At 40.9% G+C, this 22,415-nt stretch overlaps 1 protein-coding gene across 2 annotated transcripts in view; it reads right to left on the reverse strand.

Annotated features, from left to right (window-relative positions):
* COL4A3 (collagen type IV alpha 3 chain) overlaps positions 1 to 22,415 on the reverse strand; it is a 129,927-nt gene that overhangs the window by 66,457 nt on the left and 41,055 nt on the right. For both annotated transcript variants that reach the window (XM_070489582.1, XM_014835935.3), the window contains exons 2-3: positions 2,304 to 2,360; positions 531 to 620 (exon numbers count right to left, since the gene is read on the reverse strand). In XM_070489582.1, the coding sequence (XP_070345683.1) occupies positions 531 to 620; positions 2,304 to 2,360 (147 nt within the window). The remainder of the gene's footprint in view (positions 1 to 530; positions 621 to 2,303; positions 2,361 to 22,415) is intronic.

The raw sequence follows: 22,415 nt of genomic DNA on the forward strand, positions 1-22,415 counted from the left end.
GGAAGGAAAGACAGGGAGAGGATGGCAATCGTTTGGTTACAGGACCTGAAAGATCTAGAAGGAGTTTTATCTTCAGATAGGGAGATATTTGCATGTTTAAGGGCTGAAGAAGAAAAGCCAACATCAAAAGGAAAGTTGGAATGTCCGAGAGGGGAGACGCCTCTTGGAACGTGGTTGTAGAGGGAACCACAGTGACCAGGCACAGGTGGACGGATAGGTCCTGAATGGAAGGCGAGAAGAACTCATCCTTTCCTGGAGAACAACAGAAGGTAGGGGCGGATCCAGGTGTAGAAACTGTGTAGAGCAGGGAGGGGAAGGAAGATGAGTAGGAAACTTGAAGACAACGATCACTTGAATCATCTCGGAATAAGATGCCCTTCTGAGGGCCCAGGTAAGATTGGAGAGTGGGAATTTGCCGTGGCACCCACCAATAGGCTAAGATGTGGAATTCTCTCCACGTTCTCAGCAGCCCGGGGTAGGCATCAAGGTTAGGCGGACTGAAGATTTTCCAAGCTTACAGGCTGACATACCTTGGGTCCCTCTGGTCCAGGCAGGCCTTCAGGACCTGGGAATCCCTTCTGGCCAGGAGAGCCAGGGGGTCCGGGAAAACCTTTCTCCCCCTGTTAAAACCAAAACGAGACAAGAAACACACAGAACAGCAACTATCCAACAAACATAGCCATAACCATTGTTTTCTTTTCTTTAACATTTTGCAGATTTTTTTTTTTTTTTGGTAACTGGAAAGCTGACAGCTGTTAGAATTTGTCTATAGACTTGGAAGTGCTGGTCCTTGGTGTGTAGAAACTTTACTTTTCCCCAAATGGAGGAGCTACAGAGAGCAGAGATTAAGGGAAGGAATCAAGAATTGAGGGGAAACCCAGTTAGAAAGATTGAGGATAGTGGGGTGTGTTTCTTGGGGGTGGAGAGTGAGGACAAGGCACAAGAATGTGTCTGGGACTGTGCATAATTGCTCTGTAGCTTGAAAAGAACAACAGGCCACCTATGAGCTTTAGTCCTTTCTTGATTACACAGGAATTAGTAACTCAATCTGCTGTTTGTGTAGGAGATGCAGGAGAGATATCAAGGGTGGCATAGCTAAATAGTTTTCTAGAAAGAGTCAGACGATATTGTGGGAAAGCCCCTAGTAATGAGTGAGTGAAAGTAATTCAGGCTCCGTGATTGACATGGTCCTGCCAACAAAAAATCTTCCGCGGACACCGATCCTGGAATTACTATTTAACAGTAAAGGCTGCTGGTTGCTTCAGTCAATTTAGTTATGCAATTGGCAAATTAAAATTTTAAAAAAGAGAGATCAAGTCAGCAATTTCACATTGTGTGTGTGCACATACACACCCAATAAAAAGAGAAATAAAAGCATCTGCTAGACCCTTCGCAATACGGGGTACCTTAACATATTCTAGAACAGTATCTTGCACATAGTAGATTCAATAAAGACTTCTTGAATGCAAGAATAAATCATAGCTTTCCAACATGGATCTAAGCTTCAGGAAAAACCCTACATCAAACTACACATGCATTATAGAATACTTTAAAATAAATATAATAATCATTATTATAATTAGCATGTAAATTATATGTAAATTGTTTTCTCCAAAGAGCTTAAAATATGTTCTTTTAAAAATATTTTTAAGCAGTCACCTTTCAATATTGTTAAGCAATTCATTAGTCTATCTGAGAAAAGGGTTTCGTAAACAAAGAAAAAACTTTAGTTCTGCCTCTGTCTTAATTATCACAAATTGCAAGTTAATGGAGCGAATTAATGAGATTTCACGGCATTCCTTTTTTTTTCTTGAATTCTGCAATGGAGCTACTACCCTCTGAGGAATTTTTGCCTCAACTCGGGTGCTGCCGCAGGATTCTCCCACCAGGGGGCGCGCTTGCACCAGTGCTATAGGACGTCAAATCTGTGGGGTTTCAATGTTGATTTTATGTCAAAGTGAGCGAATCAAGTTGTTTTCAGTTGCTTTTTCGTGTTTAACAACATTGTAAATAGGGTACGTATACAGATGGAGGCATTCTCATAAACTTTCTTTTTCTCTAACTTGCTTTTTTTTACAGACCACGAGAGTAAGAACTGCCGGTATTTACACAAATTATCTGAAGCTTCCTCAAAGGCCTTTATTTCCCTCCCCAGGTTAATGTTTATATACAGTTGCTTTAAAAATGGATTTGGGGAATGGAATAACACACTGCTGATCTTTCTACTACTAATGAAAGACGCATGTGGATCCCTTGATGAGCTCTATAGAGAAAAAGAAGCAGAATTAAGTTTTCCTTTTTACCTTCTCCCCTTTGGTCCCGTCGCAGAAGCACTGGCCTTTACCTTTACAGACACAGCCCTGGGAAGAGGGAAAGAGAAAAGGTTTTGTTTAAAAACAGCTCAATAAGTCCCGGCTGACGGGGAAGAAGCAAACGCGTTTTTCTGTTCTTTGAGCCTTGAACGCTGTTCATCGGGATCTGTGTGGTAACTGTGGAAAGATAGCGATAGACTACAGCAGAAAGTGGGAAGATGTCACATATGGGAGAATTGTCAGCTAAGTGTACATCATTTTTCTTGTATTTAGGAGTTTTAAGTGATTTGTGTTTGAAAAGACAGTCAGCTCTCCTTTTTTCAAAACAATATAGAGTTGAACCATATGAAATTGCCACTGTTGTAGGAAGAACGGGGTCCAATGTTGGCAAATTTCTCCGGTTCGACATAATGGACCTACATGTATTTGTGTATATTAATTGGTGACATCTTCTACAGGTGATTCCAAGGTTTTCTTTTCATGAAATAATGTTCAAGACTGAGAAAAGAGGATCAATACCCATTATGTGCCTTTAAAGAGAACAAACTAATTCACTAATACTAATATCAAAATATTCTTTGTTATTAAAAAAATGAATGTTTAGCTGTGAGCCTGGGGACTCTCAATTATCTACCCAGTCACTTTGACACCGTTACAACCCTGGCTTTCACACCTACGCCCATGCTGACCCCAATGAAGGTCAATTTTTAAAATTTTGTATGCCAGCAGAGGAACAAAGAGAGAAATAGTTTCAAATAGTGGATTTAAAATTTGTTTTGACACACATTCTCTACTTATATAGTTATCTTTTTTCTTTGGGTTAATATTAACTGAAAATTAGTTTATTAATTGATGGCAGAGGCAGGGCAAGGCTAGGAGATGTGCTGGCTGGTAGGAAAAATAAGAAATTGCCTCAGATACTCCCACAGTGGGAACCCTATTTGTGCAATCAAAATAAAAATATGCAGACAAAAATATCTTTAACTGAATGTATCTCCCGAGCCTAGGGCAGTAGGCTGTGCTGTCATTCAAGGAAGGAGAGTACATAGTAATTTTCAGACACTCATCATTGGTCCTTATCATATTTATATACATCACAATTTATATGAATGAGAAGTGATTAATTGAAAAGGAAAGTCTACATTCTCCTTTAGAAAACTAAATTTTTCCAGTTTTCCTCCCAGAACCTTGGGGTCATTAAGCCATACCTGACTTGCTTATTTTAATCTTATCTTTCTAGATTTTTGAACTTCCCTGTTCATTTCATTCATATATTTAAGCATACTAAATAGATCTAGTATACTAATTTAGTACACTGGCAGGCTAGTGCCTACTGAAGCAGTGGTTCTCAATGTGTGGCTCTCCAGACCAGCATGCAAATTGTTGGCCCCACCCCAGATCCACTGATCAAAAACCCTGACAGTGGGTCTCAGTAATCTGTTTTAAAAGGTCCCCTGGGTGACTTGATACCACTTGCTCTAAACTAACCCCTAAAATGCCAGTCTGTAGGATAGAGCTAATTCTCTAAAGATTTCTGAACACTACATCATTCGAGACACTAATTTGCACATCTGTTTCTTGTTTGTGATGTCTTTTTTTCCTCTCCTTCCCAGAAAGTAGCCAGGCTTCTGTGTCCCTTCTTCAGGCATGCTTTTGACATTGGGCTGAAAGCAAAAGCTGCCTGAAGACAAGACTCCCCCAGCTTTTGTTTCTGGAAGTGTAAGGATCTGTTGACCATTGGTCCCAAGAGTGGAGGCACCTGCATGCTGCTCCCACACAGTGTCTAGCAGAGGCAGCAGGGCCTCAGAAAGGAAAGTCTGAATCCTACACCCAAGGGGACCAGATACTAGGCAAGGATGCTCGGCCAGGGCAAGGACCTGGTGCTCAAATTTACATGGCAGGGGTGGACCACTGTTTTCAAGTGGACAGTGAGCATCTCTGACTCTTGTGCCTCCCACACAACACCTGGATTCTGAGCATCTCTGGACCACAGGTAGGAGGAGGAAAATTGGCAATCCTCTAATTCCTGAGACGGTGCATGGAGGCCACCTTAACTGTATTTCTTGGAGTAAAAGTCATACTCACTATATATTACTGGAAATCTTTCAATCTTAGCTTAAGAAAATAAGAGATTGCTGAACTCCTTCAAACGAGAGCAGGTCGCCCTTCTCATATGCTCCCGTGGACCACTCGAAGTTATGTGTTTAACGTAAATTTTCCTTGATGACCCTAAGCCCTAGGCGAGAAGGAATTGTCTAGTCTTGTTCACATCAGTAACTCTGGCATGTGATATGTCCTGAACAAATGCTTGTGGATTGGTTGAATGGATCAGTCGGTGGATGATGATGGATAATTTCTTTACATCCAATTTGGACCTGTAATTTCGAGGCATAAGAATTATGTGGCTATTGTTGGGCTGCCATGACCAAGATGTTTTCTACATGGATGAATTATGAACAACTATGGTTGAAATGGCAAAGAATGAAACTAGAAGCTCTGGCTATTTTAAAACATGTTAAAATTAGTAACACAAAGTTAATTCGTTGTTAGTTGCTTGGATGTAAAAATACTTTTTGGAAAAATTTTAAACCTCAGAAGAGTTGAAAAACAGTATAATGAACATCTACATATCTTCTCATTGAGTTTTACCAACTGTGAACATGTAGTCCCATCTCCTCCTCTCTCTCTCCATGCACACACACACACACACACACACACACATGCACACACACACACATTTTTTTGCCAAACCATTCAAAAGCAGACTGCAACACCATGACACTTAATACCTCTGCATGCATCTCCCCACCACCAGAGTATTTTTTCCTCCAATGAGAACATCATTCCCAAACCTAAGAAATCAACAGTGATCCAACAACTTCAGGATCCTGGTTTTTAAATAAAATCTTCAGCCTTATGTAAGGCCCTTGATGACCATTAGAAAGTGAAAACCTGTTTAATTTTTAGCAAATCTTCCATTTCATACCAGAGATTTGGTATCAATCAATGCTTTGACCTGTAATCAATACCTGGGGACAGATCTCAATGAGCAGCTGTCACTGTTCTAAGAATCTTTAGGACTCACACGGGTGGCCCGCAGAGGTCGGGCATGGGGCTCTGCGTGTGAGCGCATTGTTCTCTGGAACCCCTCCTGCCTGGGGTCTGGCTTCCTTTCTCCACCACAGCAACTTTGCTCCCCTTGTTTTCTCATCAAAACCACAGCTCCTGATTTTTTTCGTTATTGTCCTTCAGTTCCGGTCTTGAACACTTAGGGGGAACATATTTAGTTTGTTAGTCTTTGGTTTCATTGTTTTCACCTTAGGGTAGAAGCCCTATTTGATGGTTCAGAGCCAGCTGGGTGGTTAGTTGAAAAATTTAGGTAAAGTGAGGAATCAAAAACAAACAAGCACATACGTGAACACTTTAGACATTTTATTTTAACTTAAAACATATACATTCACACCAGTTCTTCTCTCTTGTGAAATAGGACACAGGTCTTTTCTTTGTGAATGGATCAGCTATTTAGAGAGCTGTGACATCATTCTTGCTAAGTCGCACCCATAATGTACCATCGACAATTTCTATTTTTGGTTTCTTTGAAACAGGCCAATTGCTTAAAGATGCCTGTGGAGCAGTCTGAGCATAGAGTCCTTCCAGATATTAATCCACATTTTTCTCTTAACTTTTTAAATGTTATCTCAGCCACACTGAATTGAATAGCAGCTTTTCTATCAATTTTATTTTATGAAATCTTTTAACCTAGTTTCACGGAAACACATGTCCTTTATGCATTCATTTTTAACCAATTTGTTATTTAATATGTAATTACTTTGTTACAATAATAAGTGCAAATGGCAGAAACGACTAACTCTTGGCAATCCCAAAGCTCCATCGGTGCACGGACATGTGCGAGTGTACTAGGGGCAGTGAGCAGTGGGTGTCAACTGGTCTGCTACATAGAAGGTAGAGAGAGCTCTGGCCAGGCCAGTGGTCAGTTAAACGGAGAGTCGTTGAGAGACGATCTACTCTTCTACCTACTTGTCAATATCCACCACACCATCCACGTGCAGGTGCTCAGCCCTGTCGGCAGGACTCCAGAGCCAGGTCTACGGCTATGTTTCTATGCCCAGCTTAGCAGAACTGCTCCAAAATTGTTCCAGCTTTCAATTTCAGTTAAATGGGCAAGGCGTGGCCTGCCTCGACGTCTGCACAATTGGGTTGACTAGGACTTCAGAGTATGTGACGATTTTGCTGACATGTGGATGCACCACATGATTGAATAAACTCAAAATTATAGTCAGGGCAGCTCTCTGGCTGTCGTCCAGCTGCTCTTCTAGAAGGCAAGTGCTGCTTGTGTGACACTGGAGACGGCCTGGCACGGCGCCACGTGAAATCAAATACTTGAGTTTTTGGACGGCGATGGCAGTAGCCCCAGAACACAAGATGTTCATTTCTCTTAATTATGAGGTTTTTCCTGAAGTAAATTTTTAGATATGTAAATGTGTTTCAATAATTCAAATAGATTATTTGCCCAAAAGATACAGTGGCCGTATTTTCATTTTCATTGATTTTGATCCACTTTTGGACCTACTTTTGAAGCACCATGATTATATTAATGGAATATAACCCATTAATTACAATTCAAGTTCTAAATCACTCAAAAACTGGTATGACCAAATGCTAGGAACCATTAAGAAGGCATAACTGATGGATATTTCTTAAGCAACAGTTTTATGATTTTTTCCTCTTCCAACAATAAAGTACCTCACAGTTTCCATTTACCTTAATGAAGTAAGAAATCATTTGTCACCAGCAGAAAGCTCTTAATAATGATTTTATGGCTTTTCTCTCCCTGCTAACCATTAACACATCAGGAATTGATCCAAGATTACATGACATTTTAGCACTTATGCATATTAAGTATGAGAATACTTGTGAGAATGATTCAATAGTCACATTCAATTTTTTTACGACCTCACGTTGAATGCAAAATAAACTTTCATAGTAGAGAATTTTAAAAGGTTTAGAAATCCAAAAATCACAGGCCTTAGGCCAAATCTGTGTAGGATCTATTCCCAGATTTGTCAGCTATTAACTGGAGCTTTGGATAAATTACTTAATTCTTCTAAGCTACCTCATCTGTAAAGGAAGATATTAAGATCTGTCTTGCAGTGTTTGTGAGGATTGAGATGCTCTCAATCATGACCGTGCAGAGTGCCCTGTATTCAGTAAAAGATGCAGTCAATGGGGGTAGCCTCTCCTTTTTTGCTACAAAATCCTCCAAGGACATTCATGCCACGTCGCATTCATTCTCCAGTCAGTCCCAACTAGCCACAGTCTTCCCAGACATTTCCTCCTGAAGCCATTTGTCCAGTGCCAAAGAACTGGTCCTGATTCTAAGATCAATGGGAAGAGATTGCAAAGCATTTCTGTTAAGCTACAAATGAATTAACTACGAATGGGAATAGTGCTCTTAGAGTATACTAAATACATGAGTTGATGAACCAAACGTTATTTGTACATAAGCGCCAGTACAATTTATTTTGTTTAATCAAATATTGGTTCAAAACCCCAAATGGTACTTGATGCTTATAAATGAAAAGGGTCAAATCAAATATATTTCACAAAAGCAGCAAGCACTTCTGGGAACACTGATCAGTTGGCTCCCATACCCTTCTCTTTGTCTCAACTCCCATCGCCATGTGTCACCTGCACATCACCTTCTATCACGGGGCAATATGGCAGAAGGGTTAAGGTCATGGGCTCCAGGGGAGGTTTCCTGGGTCTAAATCCCAGCTCTGCCAAGTCACCTGTGTGACTTTAGGTGAGCTCCAGTGCCTCAGTTTCCACATCTGTAAAATGTGGTCAAATGGGTTAACACTGGTAAAGCCTTCCCAAAGACAGGAAATAAATTCTCCTTTTATTGGAGACAGACTCTTAATGGCTCAGAGACAGTACTAGAAGAATCTCAGACAAACCTTATCTTTCTAGTTACTTCGTCCCCCTTTACTACACCTAGCCCAACCCTCTCTGTCTTGTCAATTCTTCACAAATTTATTGTTTCTTTGTCTAAAAGGTCTAAAAGCTTCCTGTTCTGGTCACTTCATTGGGTCTTCATTCTCTTGTGAAGTCTCCCATGCACAGGTGAAAATTTAATGAAGTTTGTATGGATTTCTCCTGTTCACCTGTCTTTGTCAGTTTGATTTTCAGACCCAGCCAGGGACCCTAAGGGGGTGGAGGAAAACTTTTTCCTCCCCTACAGTTGTTACTGTGGGCTACCAACAACGCAGCCTATTACTCGTTTATTCACATAATATTGCTACTTAAATGCTCTTGAGTTGAGGGCTTGTTCCGTTTACTAGACTGCAAGGAGGAACCATGTCCCACAATCTTCATATCCCCCAGCACTGGCAGGCAGTAAAAAATTATCTTTTCATTCTTAAAGTTAATAAAGGATCTAATTATGCACATACATAGTATATTGTTCATTAATAGGCCAGCAAATATGCACATATGTTTTTAATTGTTCATTAAAAGGCCAGGAAAGAATTTCCAGATCTTCTTGGAGTTCTCCTTTCTACTCTCAGAACACCAGATGCCCAGTTTGCGTGCATTCTGGTGAAACAGAAGCGACCTTCCTGGCTCTGTCTCTAATCTCTCCTCCCCCATGCCCAGCCCAGCCTGGTTTAGCATAAGGGGAAGTTGGCAACGTTCAAAGCTGGTTAACACTCTACTGAGCAGGTCTGTTGATTTTGCATTATGATTATTGACCCTCTGCCCAGCCAATGGCCTGAGGCGAAAGTTTTTGTGTGTGAAAAGAAGAGCTGACCAAGTGCAGCCCAACTGTGCCAGACAGACTCCATGAGCTGCCCTCTGCAGGGCCCCTCTGCCCCCTGTCCGCCTTAAGCAACTGCCCATGAGCCCTGGCAGCATGCCCTCCAGTAAAGGAGAATGACACCCGTGCGCTGCATTCCCAGTGGCCTCCTTTTCCCCACCCAGAAGCCACTGTCACCACACCTGGATGTCACAGAGCCCTCGCTGCAACTGCCACGTCCTAGCTTTCAACTCCTGTCCAGAGAGACATCCCTAGTCTAGACATCTAAGCCAGCCACCCGTTTTTGGTTCCCTGGGAGACAGCAGGAACACAGATTACTGGCTCTGACAAAGAAGGTGGCAGTCAGAGGTCTCTGGTATGTTTGAGAATAAACACCATGGAAAGAAAGTTTTGCCCATCTCGTGTAATATGCTAAAGAGTATTTATACCTATAATCATTAACTCTAGGTTCTTTTATTTTCCTGCCTTAAAGGGTTTTGAGACCAGTAGGACTGAAAGGGCTTCGTCATTCATGGAAGATTGATAGACACTACAGGATCCCATGATAAGGACGCTGTAGAGGAAATGAGCTTCCATCAGGACTATGATGACATCAATAGTCGACATATTTGGAGCACTGACTGCGGATGACACTGCTCAGGGCTCTGCCTCCTGCACCATCTCATCTGCATCTGATAATTTTGTGAGGTAGGTGCTATTATCAGCCTCATCTTATGGGTAAAAAAACTGGAGGTGCCGGCCCTGTGGCCGAGTGGTTGAGTTCGCACGCTCTGCTTCAGCGGCCCAGGGTTTCGCCGGTTCGGATCCTGGGCGAGGACATGGCACCACTCATCAGGCCACCCTGAGGCGGTGTCCCACATGCCACAACTAGAAGGACCCACAACTAAATTATACAACTATGTCCTGGGGGGCTTTGGGGAGAAAAAGCAGAAAAAAAAAAAAAAGATTGGCAACGGTTGTTAGCTCGGGTGCCAGTCTTTAAAAAAAAAAAAAACAAAACTGGAACATCAAGAGACTGGAGGTGGTAAGGAACAGAACGGGGGATCCAAACCCACAGGGTTTGACCCAGAGCCACTGTCTCAACCACTGTGCTATGATTCATTATTGAGTGGCTCTGGGGGCTACGGAGGCATGGGGGAGGGGGGATATGCATCTGCTCACATCGCCTGTCACTGTGCCCTTAAGATAGGATTGTAAAAACCCAGTGAGAAACAGAACACGCTAGTTCATGAAATTAGCCGTCTAAATCAGCAGTTGGCCCACTCGCTGCAGCCCACAGGCCAGATCCAGTCTGCTGTCTGTTTTTGTATAGCCTGTGAGCTAAGAATAGTTTATCTATTTTCAAATAGTTGGAAAAAAATTTTTTTTAAATTTTGTAACATGAAAATTATACGAACTTCAAGTTTTAGTGTCTCTAAATACAGTTTTATATTTTGTCACTAAAAACATTTGTATCTGTTGCCTCTCTTGTTATATAGGTATTTACATAACGTCCTTGATTTTGCTGCTTGACCCACAAAGTCTGAAATATTTATTATCTGACTTTTACAGAAAAAGCTTGTTAACCCCTGGTGTAATTTATCTTGATTATATATTTTTCTGTGGCTATATAAAAGTTACGTTAAAAAAATTAAGAGGGGCCGGCCCAGTGGCATAGTGGTTAAGTTCAAGTGCTCTGCTTCAGCTCCCAGGGTTCACAGGTTCAGATCCCAGGTGTGGACCTAGTACCCCTTATCAAGCCATGCCATGGCAGCATCCCACATAAAATAGAAGAGGATTGGCACAGATGTTGGCTCAGCGACAATCTTCCTCAAACAAAAAGAGGAAGATTTGAAACAGATGTTAGCTCAGGGCCAATCTTCTTCACCAAAAAAAAGAAAGTAAAAAAAAATTAAGAGAGAAACTAAAGAAGAGATCAGTTCAGAACTTTAGCTGGAGATGTTTTTCCACCTCAGAATGGCAGACAGGAATCGGTCTTTTTTCTTGCCATCCCTCCCTTATTGGCCTCCCCTTTCCCCACCACACTTCAGTCCAAGGATTGGGGGAGAGGGGAGGAGGGGAATAAGTAATGCAATTCTGGGATTGGAAGAATCTCGTGGCTCATATAATCCAAAAGTTCCTAATGTTTGAACTTCACAGAGCAGTAAAATAAAAAAGAATTTTAAATGGAGACCAATGTCAGATTGTCTTATTTATATTTTGCTATGTAAGGGCCTGGTGATCTAGTGGTTAAGATCCAGCATTCTCACCCCCACAACTCAGGTTCCTTTCTGGTCAGGGAACCACACTACCCGTCTGTCGGTTGTCGTACTGTGGCAGCTGCATGTTGCTGTGATGCTGAAAGCTATGCCACCGGGATTTCAAACAGCAGCAGGGTCACCCACGGTGGACAGGTTTCAGTGGAGCTTCCAGACTAAGACAGACTAGGAAGAAGGACCTGGCTCCCACTTCCAAAAAAATTGGCCATGGAAACCCTATGAATAGCAGCAGAGCGTTGTCTGATACAGCTCTGGAAGGTGAGAGGATGGCACAAAAGACCAGGCAGGGTCCTGCCCTGCCGTCCACAGGGTCACTAGGAATTTACAATCGACTCATTGGCGTCACCACCACCAAGGGCAATGACCACCTCCAAACACACATAAACAAACCTGCCCCCCACCAGCCACAAATCTATTATCTACTATCATCATAATTCCACAAGATAGGAAAATTAAACCACAGTAAAGGAAGCAAGTAAATGCTCATGGAACACAAGATGTCCTTTTAAAACAGAAAGAAATAGCTTTTACTTCATAAACAGTATCTACACTGTTCTCATTTTTCTCATCTGCCTGGGTCTGGTGAAAGTCTACAGGCCAACCAGGAACGACTTCGGGAAACACTAAAGCGGTCACGGCTGCCCCCTCTCTGTTGCCCCGCCCCTCTGGTTGGCCATTATTTTCTTAGTGACTTATTGCTGCACGGTTTTCTCTGAGAGGTGCCAGCAAGCTAATCTCATACAGTGTAATGGATGCTAATGAATTCGTGTTTAAAAATCTGTCCGGGTAACACACACATTTTTCAGGAACCAATGCCTCTTAGACAGACACACACACACACAAGAAACTGCAACAGTGCCACAAATGGTAGAAAATTCAAACTCCAGAGCAACAGGTGGACACACATGTTGGTGCAGACGGGGCCCCTTTGTTGCATGCCTGATTTGCCCATGTGTAAGACCAGGTCTTTCAGAAAACATCTTTGATAATATTATTAAAAAATAAAATGTAGCTGGTAAACAAAACTCTCCTCTCCCTTTTCCATTTGACAACCAGTGAAGAAGCACTTCAGGGGATTTTTACCTGTGAATCGACGGTTGAACCTGGCACTTCCAGGTTCTCATTGGTCTCTCCAGGTGGGCTACTGCAGATGGGAGCAAATCTCCCTAGAAAAGCCGCTCTTAGTTCTCGTCCACGTGGAGGATGACCACACGCCTTTCACCACTTCCACAAGCTGTTACTCGCTAACTATACAAATTGTCAACAGCAAACTTAAAGTGAATGTAGAAGTTTTATATTTTCCAGCTGTGGGTTCTGGGAGAGTTGCTAGGAGTTTTAGAAACCTTGTTCTTAATCACAGAAATGTAAGACATTTCAAAGAAAAATCCATTTTCTATCTGTGAACCTAAAAGTAACCTAAAAGGAAGGTAAGAATCTGAGGGTCACCCAGAAGACAAGGCCACTTTCCCAAAGGAAGCCTTCTTTGGCTTCTAAGGAAGACTCTGATGTCACACTACCTGAAAACATGGACGCTGCTTGAGTAGCAATATTATTCTGAATAATAAACAGAATAAACAAGCTCACATGTATGTGAGAGTTAACCCAAAAGAGTTGTTTAAATACTTTTATATGTGTCATCTCCTTTTGAAAACTAGAATAAGATGATGGATAAAGAATAAAAATAGTATCGATCCACAGACAAGGAAAATAGGTGAGAAAACAAAAACAGACAGAAAGTGGCAATTAACTTTTAGAAGATGGATGGTGAGTGGAAGCTTTGAGCAAGTGGAATAGTACATTTGTGAATACTTTGGCACATATCTTTCATTGCAACAAAAGGTAAGATACAAAAACAGAAAATAAAAAGACAAACTCAAAAATAATAAAAATATTTCTGGCGAGAAAGATGCAATGGCAATGCAAAGCAGTGGAAGGGGCTGATGCCTAAAGTGGCTGGACTGAGTCTAGGAGCCAACTGTGCTGTCTGAGGGTTTGGCTCCTGTATGTAATAGGGAGCCTGAGCCAAGAAACATCATTTTAACACTATCTGGATTGGAGTCATGGAGGATTCCCCAAAGAGGCAGTTCCAAAATGGTGGGCTAACACAGAGGAGAAGGAGAAAAGAAACAACACAAGTTAGAATCCAGAGCTATGGTAACCAGCTCCAAGATGGCCCCCAATGGTCCCTCGTCCTGGCATTCTTGCCCTTGTGTAGTCCCCTCCCATATGGAACCAGGGTTGGTCTGCATGAGCAATAGAATAGGGCATATGCGATGCTATGTCACTTCTGAGACTAAGTCATAAACGACACTGTGATGTGTGCTGTCTCTCTTGGATTACTTGCTCTGGGGGAAGCCAGCTGCCATGTCAAGTCAAGGAGCCTTATGAAGAGGCCCTTGAATTGAGGAACTGAGGCCTCTGGCAACAATTCTGTGAATGAGCTATCTTGCAAGCTCATCTTCCACCTCTGTCAAGCCTTACATGACTATTGCCCCAGCCTACAGCTTCTGAGCCCCACAAGAGACCTTGAGACAGCACCACCCGTTGAGGCTGCTCCCAGATTCCTGACCCTCAGAACATGTATGAGATAATCAATGTTTGCTGCTTTAAACTGCAAAATTTGGGGATAATCTGTTAGGCAGTAATAAATAACACGAGGGCACAACCAACATTGAAAGTTTGATGAAAGAGGAATTCAACAAATCTCAGAAAATAGGACAAAAGGAAAAGGAGGTGAACAATCAGAAAAAAAGCAGAGAAGATTTGAGGATCAATCCAGGCTGTTCTGTGTTTGACCAAATGGAGTTCCAGAAGGAGGAAGAAGAGAAATAGACAGGAGAAAATTGTCAAAGAAATAATACAAGAAACAATTTTCTGAAGTAAAGAAAGTGAAATTTCAGATTGATCAGGGCCCACTAAATGTCTTCCACTCACAAACACACAGCTGAGGCACATTATCAAAGCATTCTAGAACACTGGGGACCAAGAGAAGATCCTAGAAGTAAACAACAACATACAAAGGTCTTAGAATCAACATGGCATTGGTTGTGTCAATGACAATACCATGAGGGAGATATGGCATGAGGTCTTCAGAATTCTGAGCGAAATTGATTGTCAACCCAGACTTTATACATCCAAATGATACATCAAGTTTGAGGAGACACAGACATTTTCAGATATCTAATGAAGCAACAATATTTCCTCCCAGCCACACTTTCATAGTAAACTACTGGACGATGTGCTCTACCCGAAATGGGAGTTAGGTCAAGAAAGGGAAACACATGGGCTCCAGGACAAAGAATCTGCTCAGAAAGACTGTCTCAGGATGACGATGGTACAGCTGACTCAGATGGGAGGTAGAGGGTGGGTGCCCCAGGGGACCCCAAGAAAATGAGAAAATTGTCTGACAAGTGCGACAATAGAAACTTTTAAAACTTCAGGATGAACAAAAGTTTGTCCAAGAAAGTCTACAAACATGAAAAGTAGTGGCTTAGCAGAGGACAAAATTTCCCAAATCATACACTATAGATTTAACCAAAAGTTATGATATAAGTCTATTGGGAAGATTTGAGAAAAAGGAGGGAGGTGGGTCATGGAAGAGTCCTCATCTACCAAACTACAAGTCAACAGATAATGTTAAAATTGACACACTGAGAAATAACTCTCTAAGCCTGTTTTTCAGAAATATGAAGGTAAATAAATGGAAAAAACAGCCGTAAGAGCTGAAGGTGATTGCCTCTGTCGAGGGCAACTCAGGAGAGGGTAGCCAGGAGAGGGACTTTGTTTTTGCTCTAAGTTTTAATATTACAAATGTTTTATTAGTATTATTATCGTTTACTATCTGTCTATTTTACTTGGCTAAAAATTAACGATAAAAAAGAAAACTCATCCAGAACAATAAAAAAGAAAGCTCATCTCAAAACCAGAAAATGTCCTATTACGTTACGTTTAAAGTCCTAGAATTTATTGTTTTAAGCATTCTAAATTCATCTTAAGTGATGTTTTTCTCCCATCTGGAAAATTACCAGTTTAGTTTTGACTTCCTGGTAGAAAAAAATACAGTAAGAATAAACATAGGAAAATTTTAAAGAAAAATGATTCAGACAGCTGATGAAGAAACCTGAAGCTGACAATTCTTGCAGAGAAAGGTACATCCCAGAGGTTGCCTGAGCTACTTCTGGTGGGAGACCTACTCTCTCCATTGTTGGAATTCATAGGCTGTTAAGACAGCAAGGGGCCTTAGGATGCGTCTGTTTCATACTGATTCCAACGTTGGTCCAGATTTTATTTGGAGCCTGGAATTTCTAATTTTTCCTTGTGCAGGTGAGCTGAATCATTTTGGGGAGACTGTGCAATCTTAAAAGCATAGAGGCCATGCTGCATGCTGGCTCTCCTGCCCCGTGCTCGGGTGCCAGGGCCCACAGACCTGCAGGCTGTGTCTCAAGGATGCTCACCTAGAGAAGAATAACGCTTTATGGCTGATTTGGGCTCAGGCTCGATTCCTGGCTTGGGTTGGTCACTACTGTGAAAATACCTTTTCCCTAAAAGTGGAGGACAGATGACGCTGTCCAATTAACACTTTGATTGGGGCTGGCCACAAGCCAGCAAAGCACAAATATAACTCTCTCTCTCAAGGATAAGGAGAGAATCTGATATCCTGCATTTGCTTGGATATCACGTGCTCTACCCGAAATGGGAGTTAGGTCAGGAAAGAGAAAGACATGGGCTCCAGGACAAAGAATCTGCTCAGAAAGACTGTCTCAGGATGACGATGGTACAGCTGACCCAGATGGGAGATAGAGGTAGAAAACATATCTAATTGCACTGTAATTATATGTTTACGATATTTGTAATGTTAAAAATATAAATATTTCAGATGTTTTTGTTGCATTTGTTAAGATTAACATACCTCTTTGATAGTGCCAGTTCAAATCAAATTGTGACTAAGGAAAATCTCTGTTTAGTTTCACAGTATTCCAACTGAAATCGGGGATAGTACTCCTGCCCTTTTAGTATACATAAGTTACCTGGAGCCCTTGGTAGTCTGACTTTTTCCAGGATCCCATCCCCGGAGAGTAGGTTTGAGTGTCTAGAATCTGCGTGTGAAACAAGCAGCCCAGGAAATGGAATTCCCCAGATCACACTTTGAGAATGTCCCCAGTATATCAAACATTACACAGAAATGAAGACTCCTCTGGAAAACTATTACACTAACCTCTGTGGTATTTATGAAACAAGAAAACAGCACTTATTTTAAAAAATAGAGGATAGTTGGGATTATCAGACCTTAAATAAATTCCCCGAATTGTATTCTGTCACTTCCCTGATTAAAATTATTTGTTCATTCCCCACGGCCAGCAGTGCCAAGTCCAAACTCATCAGCATGACGTATGAGGCTCTTTGTTTTCTGGTCCCCGTATTTCCCCAGCCTCAGAGGCCACTGGTCACTCCAGCTCTCTTTCACATTCCTGTGCTTTTCCACATGGTCCTTCTTTGGCCCGAATGCCCGCTTCTCGCCACCCCTTACTCTGCTTGGCTAAGTTGAGCTCATTCTGGAGCACTTCCCTACATCCTCTATGTAGTTAGCTGCTCCCTCATCTGTTTTGTGCATAACTGCTCGTAGAAAACATATCTAATTGCACTGTAATTATATGTTTATGATATTTTGTAACAAATATTGTTACACCAGCAGACAAAGGTTCTCCTCGGAAGGCACATTTTACGCATCTCTGTGTTCCTAACAGGGGTGATAGTTCACGGGGCAGGAGAGAGGAGGAGCAGTTCTCTCCGGGGGAAACTGTCCCCTTAGCTGTGTCACATGACTTAATGGGCCTGTCTGATATAAAACGAGGCCCTCTAGATGTACTGGAATGGTGGGAGTGAGGGTCCATATTTATGGAAAGTTATAAGGAGTAATGTAACAAATATCCCTTCACCCACCACCCAGTGCAGGAAGTAGCACGTTACAGACACGGTTGAGGTCTCCTGTGTTGTCTCTGAGTCTTCAGTTAAGTTTGTTCTATAAAACTGCCCTGTTCTGGGGAAATTGATTGAGCGGCACTGTGTTCTGCTCTGGTCCATGAGTGGAAGAATAGCTGTGGAAACTGAGATGTTGGTGAGATTCAGTCTTCAGCAAGGACAGGAAATCAGAAGGAGAAACTATCAAGAAAATGCAGGCACCAGGGAACTGGCAGAAATCTTGGGCAGAAATTGGACTTCCCATGGATTTGAGATGGCATTCAAAGAATTTCAAGCAGTTTTAAACCTCAAAGGACAGGATACTCTTAGATACCATTGGGGCTCAATCGCATATAGTAAATGCTCAATAAATGTCGACTGTATGAAAAGATAGATTACAGGGTGCTAAATACATCAAGTTGTTGGTGGTGTAATTTATATAACTATATAAGATACATAACTATTATTAAAGCAACAAAAGGAGGTTAAAAATGAAACTGGGCAAATGTCAAGAGCTTCATGGCACTGAGAACAGACTACGGAGAGATAAGCATATAAACATAACGATGACAGCTAGAGTGATACATCATACAAAAATAAATAAGAAAGTGTAAGTTATGTGTCTGGAAAACCAAACATTTGGATATTTTAGACATTTTGATGATTGACTGAATTTTTCTTTTCATCCAGATGACAAATGCCAAGTAAATAAAATCTTAGGAGGAGAAAAACAAAGAAAACTACAAGAGAATGAACTAGAGTCCTTAGGATTAGCTCTGGGGAAAAAAAAATCCACAAGTTGGCAGAGTGCAGTATTATAAATAGGAGGAGCACCGAGAAAACGGAAAATGCATGAGCCGGAAAGCAGAATAAGTGGAAAAGGAAAAGACGAGATAGAAATAATAGATCAGAAGAGAGAGATTTCATTCTGTGCTATTATACTTTAGATTGGAAGATGAGAAATTCTGCACAATGGTTTTTATCTGTTTGGTAGGAATACAAAAGGATATGAGAAAGGAATTTTTATTAATTCTGTATTTTAAAATCAAAAATGCAAGTGGACAAAAATAATATAATTTAGGACGCAAAGCAATTGAAATTCAGGTCACTAAATTTCTACTTGTTAAGCGTGATTTTGGAGCTCTCCGAGATGATTATATTTTTACATTTTCCTAAAATTTGCTTTTTTTCCCTCTTAATGTTAAAAATATCTTTTTCTTACTGCTAAAATAGAGTTTGATTGTTCAACTCAGATCAACAGACCAGGCATGTAGATAGCTTGATTCCCTGCTAGTTTTTTTTTTCTTAAAGATTTTATTTTTTCCTTTTTCTCCCCAAAGCCCCCCGGTACATAGTTGTGTATTCTTCGTTGTGGGTTCTTCTAGTTGTGGCATGTGGGACGCTGCCTCAGCGTGGTTTGATGAGCAGTGCCATGTCCGCGCCCAGGATTCGAACTAACGAAACACTGGGCCGCCTGCAGCGGAGCGCGCAAACTTAACCACTCGGCCACGGGGCCAGCCCCAATTCCCTGCTAGTTTTGGAAGGAAGCTACAGAAGGAAAAAAAGTGCATTTTAGTTTTCTTACGACAGAGATGTAATCGGTATCATATCCTAATAAAAAATGCAGTGTTTTTAAATGACATCTTTTCAAATGTGTGATTGCATTTAGAAAAACCCTAAAAAGGAGTTTAGCTATTCTGGCAAATTCAAAATAATATGTATAAGCAGACCCGTAAAATGTGCAGCTGCCCTTTGACATGACTGTGGCAGTCAGGGCTTATGAGAGGAGCAGTGTTGTGGGTTATGTTTGATAGTCATTATACAATGTTGATATCCAGTCACATTCAGGTATTTCAAAAGTCTTTAACTCTGGGAGTTCGAATGTGTATTTCAAAGGGCAAATGTGAATATCACAGCCACGTAGATTATCTTCTGCCCTCCAGCAAACACAGTCTTGTTTGCAGAAATATTCTGCACAATGGAACAAGCAAAGACCAGTCATGTCCAAAATACTGTTAACTTTAAGGCTTCTAAATTTTAATACTTCATCTCTGAAGAAAAATTCTTAGGTCCCATCAGAGACTATGGCGTTCAGGGATTCTGTTTGAGCACAGTTTTCTTGAACTATTATCTCTACTATTAAATTCAGTGGCTGAAACCACAAATTTCCTTTCTGAATCTTCACGTGGTAAATAAACTGAAGATGATGTATTGATAATTTTTCACAATTTATAGTTTCCGTGGAAAAAGAGAGGAAGACCCCCAAATTCACCATCATGTAGTGATGGTACACCAAGCATTATTGTTTTTAATTCCGGTATCAGCTTTTTCTATAATACAAATCTATGAACTGTGGTTATTGGCACAAATACCCAAATGAAACAGGGATATAGCCAAGAAAACATTGTGGTTAAAATCAAGACGAACTATTGCAAATGTTTAAACCCAGCAAACACGCCTTTATAATACACACACCTGCTGCTTGGTGAATAACATACTTCAAATGGCTTACAAAAGGAGCCAAGTGGTTGCTGTCAATGTAGATAGATAAAGTCACTAAACTATATACGATTATTAAAAGGAGTCTCATTTGCACCCGGAATTGTTGGGAAACATGAAATAGTCTAAGTATAATTTCTAGATAAATGAAGGTTTAAGACAGCCTAAAAGTGCCCAAACTTTGATCATCTGTCATTGTATTACACGCCCCTCTGCCTTTGTAAATAGATTGTAAATGACATAATCCTCCCTTTCTAAACACTGTTGCTGTCACTGTCAACACTTCCGTGCCCTAATGGATTCTTGGCACATAACTGGTGATTAAGAAATAGGTGTTGAGTGATGCTCGTGTATGTATCGAGGTATTTGCATGTATTTCATTCGATGCAGGATGGCATGTGGTTTCAGTTGTTAAATATGCTTTTTTTTTTTGAGGTAGGCTTTTTCTGTGGTGTTGGTATTCTGCCTTTCCTTCTTTCTACTGTTGGCTTCCTGCTTGTAGCTGTCTGTATCTCTTCCTGCATTTTTAATTGTTTCATCTATGCCATTGATTAAGAAATCAGGTAACTAAAGTTTTGTAGAATTGCTTATCAATTCAGAATAAAGAGACTCTGTGTAAGGTCTGAAATCCTCAACTATAAACAAAGTTCAGGAGCTTTATAACATTGTCCTAGTTTTTGATGATCTTCTAGATAATTGAAATTGCTAGATAAGGGTGGTTTTTACATAACTAATAAATAAATGTTACAATAAAATGTATACAGTCGTGGGGCTGGCCCCGTGGCCGAGTGGTTAAGTTTGCGCGCTCCGCTGCAGGCGGCCCAGTGTTTCGTTAGTTCGAATCCTGGGCGCGGACATGGCGCTGCTCGTCAGACCACGCTGAGGCAGCGTCCCACATGCCACAACTAGAAGGACCCACAACGAAGAATACACAACTATGTACCAGGGGGCTTTGGGGAGAAAAAGGAAAAAATAAAATCTTTAAAAAAAAAAAAATGTATACAGTCATATTTTAAACACCCTAGTCTTGTTTTTTTTTTTTTTAAAGATTGGCACCTGAGCTAACATCTGTTGCCATTCTTCTTCTTGTTTTTCTTCTTCTTCTTCTCCCCAAAGCCCCCCAGTACATAGTTGTGTATTCTAGTTGCAGGTCCTTCTAGGTGTCACATGTGGTATGCTGCCTCAGCATGGCTTGATGAGCAGTGCCATGTCCGCGCCCAGGATCCGAACCAGCAAAACCCTGGGTTGTCAAAGAGGAGCGCACGAACTCAACCACTCAGCCTCGGGGCTGGCCCCAGCACCCTCGTATTTTTTTTTTAAATTTTTAGTTCTGATAAAATATACATGACATAAAATGACCATCTTAACCTCTTTTAAGTGTACAGTTCTGTGAAGTACATTCACAGTGTTGTGCAATCTCCAGAATTCTTTTCATCCTGCAAAACTGAAACTGTACCCATTGAACAACAACTCCTCATTCGCCCTCCTCCCAGCCCCTGACAGCCACCATTTTTTCCGTCTCTATGAATCTGAAGACTCTAGGTACCTCGTATAAGTGGACTCACACATTATTTGTCTCTTTGTGACTGGCTTATTTCATTAGCATAATGTCTTCAAGGTTCCTCCAGGCTGTAGTGTGTAAACACCTTTTTCTTTTTTTAAAATTTGAATATCAAAAGGGTAATACAAACATCTGTCATTGAAAGCCAGGGTCATGAAATGCATACCTGCACATGTGATGCTAGAAAAAACTGAGGGAGTATAAATTGGCCCATAAAACAAACAAGATTTCGTAAAGGGTTGGTCCCATACATTAGGGCACATCCATACCATGGAATATTATGGCAACACATAAAAAGACAAGGCAGATCCATATGCATTACCTTAGAGAGGCGATACGACATTAAGTGAAGAAAATAGACTACTAAACAGTATGATTATATTTTTGCATGAAACATATTTGCATATGCATAGAAATTCTAGAAGAATATACATAGAAGGGTTGAAAATGGTTATCTCTGGGGATGGGATTATGGTGCCTTTCATATTTGACTTTTTACTTTCTTGAATTGTTTTAAAATTTTTGTATGTACTTTACTTCATAATCAGGAAAAAAACCAACACAAAGTTTTATTTTATTTTTTTAAAAAGAAAAAGATGATGAGGGAATGGTAGGCTGTTGACCCAGCCACTAAAACCAAAACTAAAAATTCCTTGCTGAGAAAAATCTATGTTTTAAGTTTAGTTTATATTAATTTCTCATTTCAATCCCACATTCTAAGCCAATTAAATAAACAAAAAAATCTGATATAAGTTTCAGACATTCAAGAATGAGTCAGTCTGAAAACAAATATTTTCAGGTATACTTTTCATTTTTGTGGAGTTGACGAATAGTGCCTTTTGAAGCCCTTAGGTAATGATGTGATAAGAAGGTTCTTAAAGCCGATGCCAGACTATAGAGCTCTATGAGTTTACAAGAAGCCTCTTCAGAACATGGGACACTAAATAAATGAGAAGGAAGCTAACAGCAGGCAGCGACCATATTTCAAAGGA

Source organism: Equus asinus, chromosome 19 (assembly GCF_041296235.1).
Source record: "Equus asinus isolate D_3611 breed Donkey chromosome 19, EquAss-T2T_v2, whole genome shotgun sequence".
Taxonomy (NCBI): Eukaryota; Metazoa; Chordata; class Mammalia; order Perissodactyla; family Equidae; genus Equus; species Equus asinus.